The sequence below is a fragment of the Pavona decussata genome, unplaced genomic scaffold (genome assembly GCF_977016875.1).
Source record: "Pavona decussata unplaced genomic scaffold, jaPavDecu1.1 SCAFFOLD_134, whole genome shotgun sequence".
Taxonomy (NCBI): domain Eukaryota; kingdom Metazoa; phylum Cnidaria; class Anthozoa; order Scleractinia; family Agariciidae; genus Pavona; species Pavona decussata.
In genome coordinates this window covers 2,892,655-2,909,384 of record NW_028145547.1, presented here as the reverse complement: position 1 = coordinate 2,909,384, position 16,730 = coordinate 2,892,655, and the positions used below count along the sequence as shown (strand labels likewise).

General features: G+C 40.6%; 2 protein-coding genes and 1 pseudogene across 2 annotated transcripts; all 3 read right to left on the bottom strand.

Moving 5' to 3' along the window:
• Positions 1 to 1,036: 1,036 nt before the first annotated feature.
• LOC146467737 (synaptotagmin-6-like) lies at positions 1,037 to 6,376 on the bottom strand. The gene is made up of 4 exons (XM_085125360.1): positions 5,164 to 6,376; positions 3,257 to 3,944; positions 2,502 to 2,637; positions 1,037 to 2,112 (listed from the first exon to the last, which is right to left on the bottom strand). Exons 2-4 carry the CDS (start codon positions 3,929 to 3,931, stop codon positions 1,805 to 1,807), a joined length of 1,119 nt encoding a protein of 372 aa, XP_084981486.1. The 5' UTR covers positions 3,932 to 3,944; positions 5,164 to 6,376; the 3' UTR covers positions 1,037 to 1,804.
• A 178-nt stretch (positions 6,377 to 6,554) lies between these two features.
• Positions 6,555 to 16,639, bottom strand: LOC146467735 (kelch-like protein 23). The gene is made up of 2 exons (XM_085125359.1): positions 16,569 to 16,639; positions 6,555 to 9,506 (listed from the first exon to the last, which is right to left on the bottom strand). Exon 2 carries the CDS (start codon positions 9,338 to 9,340, stop codon positions 6,998 to 7,000), a length of 2,343 nt encoding a protein of 780 aa, XP_084981485.1. The 5' UTR covers positions 9,341 to 9,506; positions 16,569 to 16,639; the 3' UTR covers positions 6,555 to 6,997.
• LOC146467736 (kelch-like protein 23) lies at positions 10,756 to 13,925 on the bottom strand (annotated as a pseudogene).
• Positions 16,640 to 16,730: the final 91 nt, after the last annotated feature.

The following is a 16,730-nucleotide window of genomic DNA, read 5'->3' as shown; positions in this document are numbered from 1 at the left end:
TTAACTGAAAAACCTTATCTTTTTGATATATCAAACGTTCTGAAATCCTTTCCCAGCTGCCTACTCCATTCTAGCCAATCAGAATGCGTTGACAAAAATCAGTTATAAAATACGTCATGATATTGTGCTGCTCTCCGATCTTCAAGATTTCTGACGCCTGATAAATAACCTCATCACTAATAATATACAGAAATAAACCGCTGTCTTGATATTAACTTCCTTTATACTAGGCTGTAGCTATATTTTGTTTTAATATTTGATTGCGGTTAGTCCTGAGCAATACTGGGATATCAGCTTCGAGCACAGGAGGCCCAAAAACAAGCTGTGAGCGATGATCATCCTGCGGAATAGCGGTCACGGCGAAAATATGAGAGTTTGCATGGGAATATTTGCGATCGGGTTAAGGATGTAGAAATATTGGAAAGTTCTTAACAAAAATGGCATACCTTGCTTCTACAGTGTATTGCTTGTTGTCTGTTGTTTCTTTCGCTGATTTGAGGCCCTTTGAGTGAGTTATCGGCTATCGCTTCCTTGGTTTTCCACTCCTAAGAAAAAGACAAGGCGTCACAGTCCAGTTCGGAGGGCCCTTTCCGAGAAGCGAGAAATCCCAGCTTAAAATGATCGAGCGGCCACAAATCCAACGCGGAATCTTAACACAATTGTCCTAGTTTCATATTAGTAAAATGTCAACGCAATCCGGGCCCTGCAGCCGACGCCAAGTGGCAGTTTACTTTCAATAAATTGTTCCCAGGTCTCAAGAGGGCAAAGAGGGAGTACACATTCACCGCGACACACGACCGTTGAAGACCGAATTTATGTATTTATTAACTTGGTTTGGCAAAACAGTTTTACTGACGTATCTCACATTTTTTTAATGTTTTTGAAAAAATTCTTTCAACAATTTCAACATTAATACTTTATCTAACCAAAGAGCGAAAAAAAAAGAAAAGAAATTTTGAAAAATCTGATCTATGACCGTATGCTGTTGATGCCTTCATGCGTTTGTATAGAATGCTTTGGGGTGACGATCAATGTTATCACTGATCAAGTTTTCATATAATAACCAGGGCCCACTCACAGCCTATGAGTTCCTCAGTGACGGTTCCCTTAACACCTGACGGGGAAATAAAAGCGGTGCCTCAAAAACAAAAAACAAAAACCTCATTTATTAAACCTTCCTGCGCGATGACCTATTGTGAACAATCAGCTCAAGACCACCATCTTTCCACGATAACGATTTTTTTCTTTCAAATAACTCAATCTGAGTTCTCACGCTGAGAGCGACCACTCCGAAACGGAGGCCATTTTCTCATCAGTTTGTTTTACCAATCAACACTAAATTTCTCATGGCCGGTATACTTCACACATAGCTTTCATCACATACAAAAAAAGAAGAGTTGTTTATTTTTCTTCTATTCATTAACATGTCAGTTTATCTCTTCATATCTCACCGCCGTTTCAAACCCCTTAAAGTATACTGTGACTGGGAGAAAGAACTAACTAAAGACCTCTTTCAGACTCAGGTTGCCTCATTTAGATTAATCCCAGATCAGACTAACTCTTAAGATCTTGTGTGAACAGGCCCTAACTCTGAGGGCTTGTGTGAACAAGCCCTAAATGTCTTAGAGTCCTACGAGTTTTAGGCGTCTTCTTCTCTTCAGTTTCTGTAATTTAAGAGTGCATTATGACTTCAGTCAACTCTGCACACGACCAACTATAAAACGCAATGAATCCAATTTAAAAATAGATTTGGAACATTTCGGCTACGGGGCTCGATTCTCTTCATATTTTATCTTCTCCTGTTTCACAGTTTGAGGCGGTGCCATGCCGCTACTGGTCTCCTTGGTGATATAAGCATCTGATGCCAGTGTCTCAGTGATTCCCCAGTAGTGGCCGAGCCTATAACCACTCGACCAATCACGTCGCTTCTCGCGGAGTCGTTTTTTGAGTCAGCCACTGATATGACAAACAAAACTCTGTGGAGCAGGTCCGGGGGGACATCAAACATCATACACTCGTTGTATACTGGATTATTTTCCTGTTTCCTGCTGGAGGTTTTCTTCTTCTTCACTTTCTTGCCATCGAATAGGAGCACAACCTTTATGAATGGATCTACATACGCGTGAAAGACAATAAATGGATTACTAACCCAAGCGATCAGTGGCGATTAACTCTATTAATGCCTTTAGCATGAGGGAACCGAGTCTATTATTCAGTCCCACACCACTCACTCCACAGGGGATGGCGCAGTGGTGAGAGCACTCGCCTCCCACCAATGTGGCCCGGGTTCGATTTCTGGACTCGGTATCATAAATAGGTTGAGTTTGTTGTTGGTTCTCGTCCTTGCTCCGAGAGGTTTTTTCTCCAGGTACTACGCTGTGCGCTAAATACATTGACACTTAAATAAACTGATTTATTATTATTTTTAATTTTCATAACCCCCGGATCAAATTCCCAAACATCGCAGGATCTCTTAACCTCTCTTAATCACAAATACTTACTGATAGACCTTGATTCAGTGTTCCAGTCACTGAATGGCGGATTGAGGTTTCTTGCCTTCATAAGCACAACGGACATCCTCTCAGCTGTTGGCATATAGCTGAGAGAAAATAAAATCTCTCCTAGGTTGGCCTTGGTCTGGAAAGAAAGAGCAAATATATTGGTCTCTGGAAAATGGACAAGTTTTCCCGTCTTTTACACTCTATTTGGACGAAAGGAATAGCCAAACGCCAATGATCTGGAGTTTTGCTAATACCGGTCAGTTTGAGGGGTAACATTTGGTGGATAATATGACATATAGTCCATCTCATTTTAAAAAGGACCAGCCCAGTGTTAGAAATTTGTGGTCTTCAACTTTTACCTGGATGAATCAGTAAATGAAAAATACCGTGCAACAAACTATACAGAAAAGAGACCCCAAAGCAAGGTCAGTGGAATCCAAATTTACTGTGACTCGAAAAACATTGCTATCAGTTGGGAAATGTTGCTTTGGATCTAACCAATGAATCTTGACCCAGCACTGTCAGGCTTACTCTGATTCTTCATGCAAGCTTCTCATTTTCGTGGCCAGTGGCTTGTTTTGACCTCGGCCTACCCGGCAAATAGATTGTTTGTAAAAAGAAAAAGAAAAGAGAAGAAAAGAAAAGAGCACAGAGGAAGAATGACCGGGCCCAGTGCGAACTTTTCAGCTTAAAATGGATGAAACACGAACTTCGTAAGCAACCGAAAATGGAAAGAGCTGCTGTTTAATAGTTACCTTTTGAAAGGACCTCAGCTCCTTGTCAAAAGCAACCGACTCGTCAGCCTTGATCACGTGAGCTAGTTCCACTTGAAGCTCTCCGATCATGTGATGTCGGGAATACTTGTCAACTTCCCAAACAGACAAATGAAGTGTCGAGTTTTGAACTTCTTGTAACGGCAGGTGAAATTCATAGCTTTCACCAAATTTCGGGTTTTTAGATTTTCTCACGACTTCGGTTTGTCTTTTTAAAACTCCTTCCTCGTCAGGCTGGAGCCTCGTTTTCACGTAGGAATCCACAGTATCCCAGAAGTCTTTTCCCACCAACTGGTTCGCTTCGATGATACTCAACAGCAGAGTTTGTAAATTATTTTGATAAATCATTGAGAACTTAATTGTTCCTCTTTTCCTGGGCGGACTTTGAGAAGCCTGTTGCTCTATGTCTTCGTTCATCTTGCTTCGTATTTCTTGCTCACACTCGCTGCATTCGGCAGCGAAGCTGGGAAACTTAGTAAAAGGAACCTTTTTCGATGAGACGTTTTTGTCAGCAGCTTTTAAATAGGAAGAGTCTTTGTACACGGGTTGTTTATGCAGTCTGGTTAGTTTACATATCATACAGATGACCATGAGAATCAGGATGGAAATGGCTCCACTCACAATACCAAGCTTAGCCTCCTCTGATAAATACAGCATTGAACTTTGCAGGCTAATACAGCGAAAAGAAAAGACAAATGAATATTAGGAAGAGATGGAACTGGAAATTCCCAGCTTTTTTTATAGGTTAGAGGATCATTGCCCACAGGAATCTGAAATTCTGGATCCGGCTGTTCATTAGTGTTATATGTTTATCAAGCCTGGTTCTCATGGGACCCAGGTAGTAGTATCACATGCTATGTCGGAGACTTAGCCCTGGTTCCGGCATATGAAAACATGCGCTGCCGATACATCTTCAGTTGTACCAGGTCTTTGTCGCCGACGTGCCTGCGAAGTTGGCTCGAGTTCAACCTCGCAGGTATGTCGGCGATTCTTCCGGCACACCGACGATAACAAGATTTAACGAGAACTTATTCGGCACGACAGCAACCACGGGGAAATCTTTGCCAGAATCATTAAATTCCAAAATGACGGATAGCATGGAACACTCGTACGAAAGGGTGAAGCAATCATCGGGGATATGACGCAGATTTACTTGCATTATTGAAGCTTCAATGGGAATGATCAAGTTAAAGTGAATATTGTTGGCGATTATATCGCATGTACCTCATCGGCATATGAAAACGGAGCTCAGTTCAGAGCCTTAGTAAAACTGCCGGATTCAAATTCAAAGTGTGATTCGTTTTGCTCCCGACATATAGCTGCAATTTCATGTTAGTGAACAATTGGAAATTTTCCTGCAGGATTAAAAACAGCAGGACTATAATCAAAATAAACTGATTATTTTCATGACTGCTGCAAAGGCACAAACAAAACTAACTGATCTCGCGTTTGACATTACTGCGGAGGCCAGTAAATTGAATTGTCGCGAATTCGAGTCTACACGGATACTGAATTATATCCTGCATGCTAATGGGCTGGGAAAACCAGATGTACCGGACTGATTCTTAACATAGCATAGGAGGAAATGTAGCTAGTTAAATTTCGTCGAAATGATTGATCAAGTTGCTCTTAATATGACTTTAGTGTAATACTGAAATTTAATTTAAGAGTTTTGTGGTCAACCAAATATGTCTGTTGATCACCGAGGAGAGGGTTGAATCGTTTTTACAAAATTTCTGAAAGAGAAGACAAGCACTGGGAAAGAAACTCCCAGTTTTGCTTTCGTTTTAAACAACAATTTAATTTTAAACTCGATTAACAAAATGCACTCACTGAAACGTAACTCCAATGTAGGCTAAACAAATTGAGCAAGACTTTATACACCTTACCTTAAGTAGACTCCCCTTGAAATGACTTCTGTGTTTCCTATATATCGACCTTTCCGCAACAATTTATTCCTTTAATTCGTATTAGGGCTTCAGGGGAAGAACAAAAGAAGCAACGAAGATGGCCGGCCACTCCCAAGGCTAAGCTCAACGCATTAATTTTAGATCATAATCAATGCATTTCACGTGGGTAAACCGTAACGCCAGCGACCAATTTGGACATGGCTAATTCGGGCTGTAATTCGATCGCGAATATGACCAAAACACGAACAGTCAACCGCTGAAACACAGAGTTAACATTTTTTTTCTATTAGGGTTAAAAAGCTTTTGTTTTGTTCGCCTGGAAAGAGCGAGAAAATTGAACAACAAACCTGCTCAATTATCAAGGTGCTACACTGTTTGGTCCGTTGGTTTTCGTTAAGAGGTTTGTAGATTTTGTCAGGTACCAGTCATTTGCCTTATTGTGATCAAGAGTATCCCAAACCAAAATTGAACAAATTTAAACTCACATGCAGATTCCAAGTAATTAAACTTGAGTAATAAAAAAAGTAGTTTTCCTGAAAGGTTTCAATAGAATTTTCGAGCCTCCGCAACCAAAATTCCCTTCTAAATCCTTACAGCAAATGAACCTATGAAGGAAGAAAAAAAATGACAATATTTTTTCTAGATCATGGTATTTTTACTGGAGATGTCACCTTTTTAAAGATGAGAAATCTGATCAGCTTCGTAAATCCACTTAGCGAAAAGGGAACTGACAATGAGATGGTTCTCGAGCCTGCAGCCTTCAGTCCAGTGACTCAGCGGTTGATGGACAAAGCATGCGGATAGATGCGCAGTCAGTCTCGTACCCAGAGTCCTCAGGCCCTTTGGACAATTGTTGGTCGCCTGGAAAGACCCTGGAGAAGTCAATCTCGTACCCAGAGTCCTCAGGCTCTTTGGCCAGTGGTTGGTCGCCAGGAGACACGCTGGAGAATTCGGAAAAAAATCATTTTTTTGATTGGCTGCCCCGTGACGTCTTACATTCTTTTACCGCAGAAATCCTGCGGAAATAAAATTTTAGTACCCCAGATCGAGTCTCTCCTGGCGACCAACCACTGGTCAAAGAGCCTGAGGACTCTGGATACGGGATTGTGGGGAAATAGAAAACTAGAATTTTATTACCGAAGGATTTTTGCGGTAAAACAATGCAAACAGTTACATGGCAGCCACTTATTAAATTAATTTTTAGAATTCCCCAGGTCTCTCCTGGCGACCACCAACCGCTGTATTACGACTCTGGGCCATAGCGCTTAAGGACTCTTGGAAATAATGCTTTCTTCATTTAAATACAAAACTGATTCAATAAAAATTACCAATATAATCTAACTATTAAAATTCCGCTAACAACTCTCTCATTAATGGCGGCCTTAAAATTATTTATTTCATCAATAGCCTAAATGCATGTTGTCCGCCAGCTCGCGCCTCATTCATCTCGTAATCAGAGCTTTGGGGAACACCAGGCTCTGTTCACTAGACAATGTTTCGTAAAACTTGTATCGCGCAGAGAGAGACGTTGCGAGAAAAGTTGCAGGACTGATGTCATGATGATCCTACAATCGTTGCGAAAGGTTGAAGTGTAAAGAAATGTTCGTAACGGTCCAACAAACTTTTGAAGCGCTGCATGGTGTCATATTTTCACTATAACTCGTCTTGCAACGCCAGTAGTTCCGGTTTCAGCGAGAGTTGTACGTGTCATTTAGATAGAGTAGATAGAGTAGACTGATGTCCTTTGAGACAGGATAAGATCACGATTTGTTTCCAGGGAAGTCCTTGAGTGCCTTAATCATGTCCCTTCGGCTCAGCGGCATAATGACCCCATGTGATACTTCAATTGCCACGATGGCAGTGAATACAAGATCCTTAAGTTTCCAGTTTCTGGGTCCACAAAGTAAAATGGTAACCTCAGTTTTGAATTGCCATACTTTATATCTGAAGCAAAATCAAAAACAATAATAACTCCATTACTACAGGTGATAGAAGGTCGGTGGATGTAATCGTGACTGTAGCACTTATGCGGTAAACAAACTTTAGGCTCAAGTGGTTCACCTTCACTGATGTCAACATCAAACATTTGGCTTCGGAAAGTACCAGTATCGGGTTTAAGAGTGAGGGTAAAAATTTCCTTCATCTGAAAACAACCCATCTGCCATTCATCTAATAGCGGGTCATAAATTTCGCATTTAGGTGCACACTCTTCGCTTTCTCCCCCAATCACAAAGATCTTGCCACTGAACACACATGCCATGCCATGACAACGAGTTTGATGCATAGACGCCACATATGACCAAGAGTTTTGCTCTGGGTCATACTTCTCAACTGTTGATTTAGAGCAACGGTTACCAACCACAACTTCCACACCTCCAAAGACATAAATAAACCTCTCTCTATAACTGACCGCACAGTGATAGCAGCGTCGTTCTTGCATGCTTGACGCACAATCCCAGGATTGCGTCACTGTGTTATATCGATGAACAGTTTTGTGGGCTACGTATCCAACGTCAGTTCCCCCTATCAAATAGATACAGCTGGCCAATGGAACGGCTGTGCAATCATTTATTTCAGAGGATAAACGTTCTGTAAACTCGACTGGTTTCAAGGACGAGATCTCAAAATGTCTGGCGCTTAACGGGTTGCTAAAGAGAGCAAGTTGAACGTGGTCATAGACTTGTAGATACAATGTATTGTCGTAAAAGACACAAGGATGACCTCCACGCCAATGTATAAGGGAACGAAAGGAAGTAATAAATGACCAAGGTCCAGCAAAGGGAAGCCAGTACCCAAGCTGATTTCCAGGACAATCTGGATCCCGTGTAAACCCAAATAATGCCAAGTTATAGAAGAGTGCGGTTCTCTTTATGTCATCCAAAGGCACTTTTTCTCTGAGTCGATGGCCGTTGTAAGAAAGTAACTCATTGATACCTTCTTTCACAGCAAGGAATTTGAGGTACAGATCTGGAATACTGCACATGTGAATAAAATGAAGAAGATTCTTGAACGATTCTTGTCTTTGCTGCCTTGAATGATTGTACCAACGGATAAGAGATTCCAGCATTTGGGTTTCGCTGCACACAATATCATCATTTGAAAGAAAAAATTTCATATCTTCCTCAGTGATCTCTAAAAATTCAGGCGATTCAGTAACTTCCCAGTAATCGTAACAGGCCATTTGCAAGATGTCGTTGTTTGCCTCCGTAAGGCCATCAAAGGATTTTACCAAGGCAAATAATTTCCAGAAGTTCTTCACCGTTGACGAAGCCTTGAGAAATGTCTCAATTTCTGCTTTCAAGTTCTCTATCAGCAAATAGTCACTAGCTTGCAGCAAGCTCTTTATGTTATCAAAAGAGGCGCAAATTTGCCCACTATAGATGAACTGCAGTAACTCGTCAAATACTGACTCATCAATGATTCCAAGGTCAACATTGTTTTCATAGACTTCTTTCATGTCCGATCTGAACAGTCCTTGAAAATAACAGCTGACAGCTGCTAAAATATTTTTGTGAACTGGGACAGCCTTTCCACAACCAGTAGTCAGTGTGACGTCACAAAACAGCCCTTCAACTTGAAATTCACGGATGGATTTCACAAGGGAGGAGTTTTCACGGAACACCACAAATTCATCTTGGTTACTGGTAGGGTCATAACGAAACGAGCCTTCTGCAAAGGTGAGGTGCTTCTCCGAAGCATCTTTTAAATCCTGTATACCGAAGACTTCAGCAACAGGGAGTATTGAGGCAGCATTCTGCTGATCCAGTCTACATTTTCCAGTATAAAGAAAGTTCAAGACATCCTCAACGGCGCTGGGTTCCATATTTCGTATTTCATACGAAATGTCTTCAGATGTGCTGAAAAAGTCTTTGAAGAATTTACAACTGGCCGCCAGCACATTCTTGTGCGCTGGAAAATCAGTTCCATTAACCTTAATTGTAAAATCAACAAAAACCTCCTGATACCTGAAGGTATTCAGCCGTTCAGCAACAAAAGTGCAATACAAATAGTTTTCTAGTTTCTCATTTCCTACATTTTGTGCTGATCGAGACTCTTGGCCTTTCGATGTTTTTCTTTGCCGTTGATCTACAGAGCGATCATCTTCTGAATGGTCATTAACAGATGCACATTTACATTTGGCTAAGACGCAACCCATCACTATTGGTCTGGCGATTACTTTGACTGAGATATCGCTCTTTTCATGTAAACGTTGTCAGGTGATCTTTACCAGATGTTATTCCACATCCTCGTACAAAACATGGGTCTATAGTAAAGCACTTCGTCAAGTATGTCCACTCTGTTCTCCTCTCCACGACCCACTCCTGCAGAAACAAAAACAAGGTCGGTTAGATCGGTTACCATAATTTGCTGTCATTTATTCACACAAGAAGAATGGAGAACGTTACAAGAAAGGTTTCCCAATTTAAGGCCTCAAACGTTTAAATTACCAGTGATAGGACAACTGGGTTACGTTTATGGTGAAGTATTTGGTGAAACATTTAAGTAACTTTGCATAAGAGGAGGAAGGGGGATTGGAAAAGCTGCAAAACTTAAAACATTTTTCCCTCCAAGCCCCATGTTCTTTCAAAAAAAGGGAGGGGACGGTGGAGGAGCCCCCCCCCCCCCCTCCTCCATGCCAGGCTCGTTTTCTGTGAGCCACTGCTATTCGGACACCATTTTATTGTATCAATACACAATTCCCATGCTGAAGATAAATCTTTGTACGTCACTTCGGCCTACGTACGAAGATATACCATACGAGCACGTCATTACCAGTCCGCCATCCAAATAAGCTATGATAAACTTACTGAATGAAATGAGCCATGTCAGGATATGTGAATAAATGAAACTAACTGTATGACCTTGCTAACAACAAGTACCCCATAGCCCAGTGGTAATGTATCTAATTGGCCTGGTTGTTCAAAGAGTGGATAACGTTATCCAGCGGATAAGTCGCTACCCAGCGGATAAAATGTACTCCAACCAATGCATTAATTTTTATCCGCTGGATAGCGATATGTCTGCTGGATAAAGTTATCCACTCTTTAAACAACCAGGGCCTGGATCCTGATCGCGGGTTTGGCCTCCACTGGAAGAATGTTTTTCGGAGTAATTCAAATTAGAGCGTTTGACCGCTAAGAACTAGAATTGATATGGATTTCTTTTGGTATTCTGGGAGGGCGCCGTGTACTGTACATGAAGGTACAGGTTTAAAGTCGCAGTCAAGGTTTCTGTAGCATAAAGCATATAGGAGTATTGCTACTCCCCCCTGGTTGGGATGCTAGTCCATCGCAGTGTTACTCCAGCAGTATGTCATCGGTACCCACTTATACACCGGGACCCGGTTGTTCAAGGATTGGATAATTTATCCGCTCTTTGGACAACCGGAGCCTGGATGAAGAGAGACAATAAGGAGTACTGAAGTTTCTTGGCTAAGGAAACAACACAATAAGGAAGAGACCGACCCTCCGATCTTATGACCGTCCGAACGAAGGTACGACGCGTTAACCACTACACCACCGTACCTCCAAACTGTACATTAAACCAAAACGTAAAGCCATCCAACAATGGTCAAATGTTATACCAGCACAATTTCGTGCCTTTATTAAATCACAAAATGTAAAGCTTTCTAATCTAATTCCACTATAAGCTTTCTACTGTATTAAACTGAAGTGACGGCGATAAAGAGATTCCAATTTGCTGTACGTGTGTACTCGAATAACGCACAGTTGACATCAAAATGTGGTTTGAAGAACAAAGAAGTATGCTGGCAACCAAGACGAACAACGTGACTGATATTATCATCGCCTTTTCACGTCCTCTCTGAGTTATCAGAGTACAGTTATTTGCACAGCCCAACGGAACCTCTTAATTTATATATTGTTTTGCCATTGGTTATTCCGCACAAAAAAGGGAAATGTTTTAAAAATGGTCGCAATGGAGATTTGCATGGAGATTGGGAGGGCATATTTGGTTATTACAACGTCATTCGTGATCTACAACAAGAGAACACGCCTCTTGGCTAATGCAAGGCTAACACTGCTTCTAATTGGCTAACATTTCGTCAACTTAATTTATACAACATTTTTTCGACGGAGGACAACGAGAACCTTCTGCGACTCATGATGCCGTCTGCACCTGCCCTTTTGAAAATCACAAACGCGAGCTCTGCACTGCCCATTGTCTAAACAGTTATGTAACTGCAGTAAAGTTTTTCAATAATTACAACAACGTTCCTTATAACATAGTGTTTCAAACTGTGTGATTATGCAGCGCTATAGTGGGACCTTGAGTCGTTAACTGTGGGTTCAAGTCCAGTAGAATGTCACTTGACTCAAGCGCAATAATGTACAAATACAAGATTACGATTTGTTCCCAGGGTAGTCCTTGAGTGCCTTGATCATGTCCCTTCGAGTCAGCGGCATAATGAACCCACGTGATAAATCACTGGGCCATGATGGCAGCGAATACAAGATTGTAAAATTGCCAGTTTCTAGGTCTAAAACGTAAAATGGTAATCTTAATCTTTTCTCTGAAACCCGAACAAAAATTGAAGGCGACAGTCATTCCGTTACAATGTGCTACGGAAGGACGATAAACGTAATCTTTGACATAACACTTTGAATCCCTCGGTAAACGGGCTTCGACTTCGCGAGGGTCGCAGTTAACGTCACTGAAGTCTGCAGTGGCATCAGAACCTAACATTTCACCACAAAAAGTTCCAGCATCTTTCAGCTCCTGACGTGGTTTGAGTGTAAAAGTCGCATTCATAGTAAAACAACACATCTGCCATTCATCGGTCACTGGGTCATAAATTTCACATTTTGGAACAACATTCTGCCCTCCTGCTTCTCCGCCGAACACAAAGATCCTCTGAGCGATAACACAAGCCTGGCCATAACATCGAGATTGTTGCATAGATGCCACGTATGACCAGGAATTCTGCCCTGGATCATACCTTTCAACACTTGACTTTAAAATGCGGTCGGGGTTTGGCATCAGGTCACTGTCCCCGAAGACGCAGATATATCTATCCATGTAGCTGATTGCAAAGTGCTGGTAGCGCCGTTATTGCATATCTGAGACACATACCCAAAATTCGGTCTTCGTGTTATATCGCTGAACAATGCTGTGGATTCCTTCACCGCGGAGTCTCCCTCCTATGAAATAGACATAGTTTGACAATGCAATGGTGACGGCGTCCTCGGTTGTTAAAGACACATCCTCTGTGTACGTTTGCGTCTGCCTATATATATCTGAGCAGTTAAAATATCTGGAACTGAACGGATTAGAAATGAAGAAGAGCTTAACCCGAACACGCGAGTATGAGTGTAAATAGAGAGCATCACTAGAGAAGACCATTGGACTAACGCGAGCCTTTAAAACGCAAGGCCCTAAGGCTGTGGGATGTCCAATAGGAGTAATGAATGACCATGGACCAGCAAATGGAAGCCAATAGCACACAAAGCTACGGTAGAAACTTTTATTCGTTGAAATTCCCAACACTGCCAGGTTGTAGAAGCGTGCAGTTCTTTTTAAGTCATCCAAAGGCACTTCCACTTTAAGCTGGTGACCAGTGTAAGAAAGTAAGTCATCAATACCTTCGCTCTCAGCCAGGAATTTGAGGTATTGATCTGGAATACTGCACATGTGAATAAAATGAAGAAGGTTCTTAAATGATTCATGTCTTTGCTGCCTGGAATGATTGTACCAACGGATAAGATACTCCAGCATCTGTGTTTCACTGGACAAACTATCATCATTTGAAAGGAAGAATTTCATGTCTTCCTCAGTGATCTCCAAAAATTCATCGGATTTGGAAATTTCCCCAAAATTGTTGCAACTGAATTGCGAAAGATCGCTTAAGATCTCTTTGTCAAAAATGCAGTCACAACATTTCACCAAGGCAAATAATTGCCAGAAATTTGATAATGTCAACGGTGAAGCCTTCACAAATTTCTCAATTTCTGGTTTCAAGCTCCGTATCAGCAAATAGTCACTAGCTTGAAGCAGGCTCTCTACGTTACCGAAAGTGATGCAAATTTGTCCACTATAGATGAACTGCAGCAACTTGCTGACAACTGACTCAACAATGACTCCAATGTCAACATTGTTTTCATGAACTTCTTTCATGTCCGATCTGAACAGTCCTTGAAAATAACAGCTGACAGCCGCTAAAATATTTTTTTTGTGAACTGGGATCACCTTTCCACAACTAGTTGTCAATGTGACGTCACAAAACAGCCCTTTAACCTGAAATTCCCGGATGGATGGCAAAGTGAACCTTTCTTGTGATGTTAAGAATTCGTCTTGTGTAACAGTTGTGTCATCTTCTGTAGAGGAGAGGTATCCTATCGATGCTTCCTGCAAATCCTGGATCCCCAGAAAGCGTGCCACACAGAGCATTTTACCTGCATTCTGCTGATTCAATCTACATTTCCCAGTGTACAGGAAATTTAACACCTCTTCAACGGTATTGGGTTCCACGCCAGCCATTTCATAACAAGTTTCTTCAGAAGAGTTAAACAAGTCTTTGAAAAACGTACAGCTGGCTGCCAGTACATTCTTGTGCGCAGAGAAATGCTTTCCATCAACTTTGATTAAAAATTAACAAAAAGCTCCTGATGTCTGAAGTTGTTCAGAGTTTCAGCAAGCGAGATGCAGTAGAAATCATTCTCACTCTTCAATGTTGATTGACGTTCATATTTTTCGGCTTCTAATGCATCATTTTGTTCTGTGGAGTTTTCAGTCTGATTTATGTGTGCTTCTGCAGATTCACTTGTAAATTGCATTTACATTTCGTTAACAAGCCACCCATTGCTCAGAGTCCTTGTTAACGTTAGTAGTTTACTTGAACGACCAAATCTCCGAGTCCCCTTGCTTTATATGGCTGCTGGGTGATCTGCACAACATTTTTTAAACATCCCTTATGCAGAGAATTCTATGACCAGGCAAGCATCACAATACACTAAGCATTAGTGACCGGACTCAGTGATACACTGCGAGGATGTCTGTACATAAAAGAAAAACCACCTATTTAATATAAACAAATGGAGCTTGAGGGAAAAGAATGTATGATAACACTCAGTCTCGAATGTCCACATTTATTGTGGTACAATATGGTGATCAATACTGTGCTAATGAAACAAGTTATCAGGGTTTATTTTAGGGTGAGGCATTGCATACTGTCAATAAAAAAATAATTGGTACGCAAAATTTGCAGAAGTTTTTTTCCCAAATGTTCAACAGTTCAGAAAGGCTATGTTCGTATTACAAAGAGATTATCTTTTGTGAACATGAACTACACTGATTGTGGTTCATTGATCTTTTCAATAAAAACAGTTGATGTTTTTCTCTCGGTGTTCTGGGAGCATCAGTTTGGTAAACAAGAAAAGGTTTTAATGGAAGGGTAAAATATGGAATCCATGTATTTGCAATGAAAGAATTATCAAACAAAAGACCATTGCAGTTATGTACACAACTTAAGCAGCTGGAAAAAGAAAGAAAAAATGCAGGCTTGAACAGGATTTGAACCCATGACCTCTGCGATGCCGGTACAGCACTCTACGAACTGAGCTATCAAGCCAACTGGGAGCTGGTCATATTGTGACTTTGTAACACTCATGATTAGAAGTGAAAAGATGGAAGTGGACAGCACATGAACTTCATGTATTTGAACTGCAGATGAAAGAATTAATAAATAAAAGGCCATTGTAGTTATGTACACAACTTAAACAGCTGCAAAATGAAAGACTGCCAAAAATTTAGGCTTGAATGCAATTCGAACCCATGACCACTGCGATACCCCTGCAGTGCTCTACGAACAAATTACTGATCTATCAGAAGCCAACTGGGAGCTGCTCATTTTGTGAAATTATTTGCAAGATACCTGTCAAGGTCAGAGATGGAAGTGCCATATGAAATATATTTATATGAATTATTTATTCATATTGTTTCAGTCTGAGCAGTTTTAGCAAAAAATGTAAAAATGTCCAGGGTATAGCCCCTTTAAGACCAATATATGTGTTCACAAATTCTGCTTCAATACCAGGCCCTAATTTAAAGCTTTTTTTCATTTATCAGACCAAACTGTTAAAATCTCTCTATTATTATTATTACTATTATTATTATTATTATTATTATTGTTTATTGACATTTCATCTTTATTATTATTATTATTATTATTTCATCAGTAAGTATACATCAAATTTATAATTACATAATTTACACTGGACAGCAGGTACTGAAAGCTAATCGAAGCGGGCAGAGTAAGGCAAGAAGAAGATATAAATCAGGGAGTAGAATATACTTAGAGAATGAAGTGATTACTTTATGAAATAAATAAATAAATAAATAAATAAATACATATATATGTATATGATATGTACTGGCAGTTTGTGGTTGTAAGTTATTTTTAACCACTTCACCAGCAGGCAAAAAATACTCAATTTTCAACTAATACAAAGGGGGCCTTTACACAAACACAATTAAATAATAATTTAATAATAATTATTATAATTAAGAAAAAAAATGGACAAAAAAGTTTGACCACCTTTGTCATTCTTTGTGTCTTTTGTGTCTTAAGGTTTGGTCGACTGTCAGGAGGAAATTATGGGGAAGAGTTTCCTTCAGAAACCCCTTGGCATTCACCAACACTTTTGTTAAAACTATGCTTAACCACAAACAAATTATTTTCTTATGATCAGTAATCACTATGGGCTTAGGTACAAAACTGTCCACCTTGCTAGTTCTGTTGACCATGTATAGTAGATGTGTCATAATGGAATTTTCTTCTCCACTTAAAACATTAATGATCCCTGGGGTAGTGTAAAATTGTCAACTGGCAATCCAGAAGAGAACAGTTTTAGTCAAACCCCGAGGCCATGCCACAAATGCCTGGTCTACAGGGGGGTGGGGAGGGTGGTTGAACCACTGATTGGTGGATTATTGTCTCTGCAATGCTTTGCAGCTGGTTGGGCCAGTCTTTGGCCGATCACGATCCTACCCCACACGCGTGAGAAAAAGGTATCCACGGGTTGTGTTAGCGCTTTTAATCCCACAATACAAGTCTAATAGAATTAAATTGCTGAAAATGTATTGTGCCAGATCAGATCGATTCGGATTGTGTTCCATCTCACAAAACAGTAGAACTACATTTGAAAATACACGGCCCATTTGTGCTGTTACAAGTAGACAGTGTATACCTCGCCAGGTATTCTGAAATAATTGTTCCAACAATGGTGACCAAAATACGCGCCCTGATCGATAAACCTGGATGAACGCTCTCCACAATTTTACTCTAGTTCATATTAACCATACAGACACAGATACAAATAAATATAACAATTCAATGTAATAAAGACAATTATCTAGCTAATTTGTACCTTTTCCATTTGAACTGACTAGACTTGTTTGAAAATTTTGTTCAAGACAGAAATCCTCTCCGCCATCTTGTTTACAGTCGGCCAGTCGCCAACTTGATCATTTTCGGATTTCTCCGAAGTAAGGCGAAGTTTATCCGATGTTCTCCGAAGCCAAACCCAAGA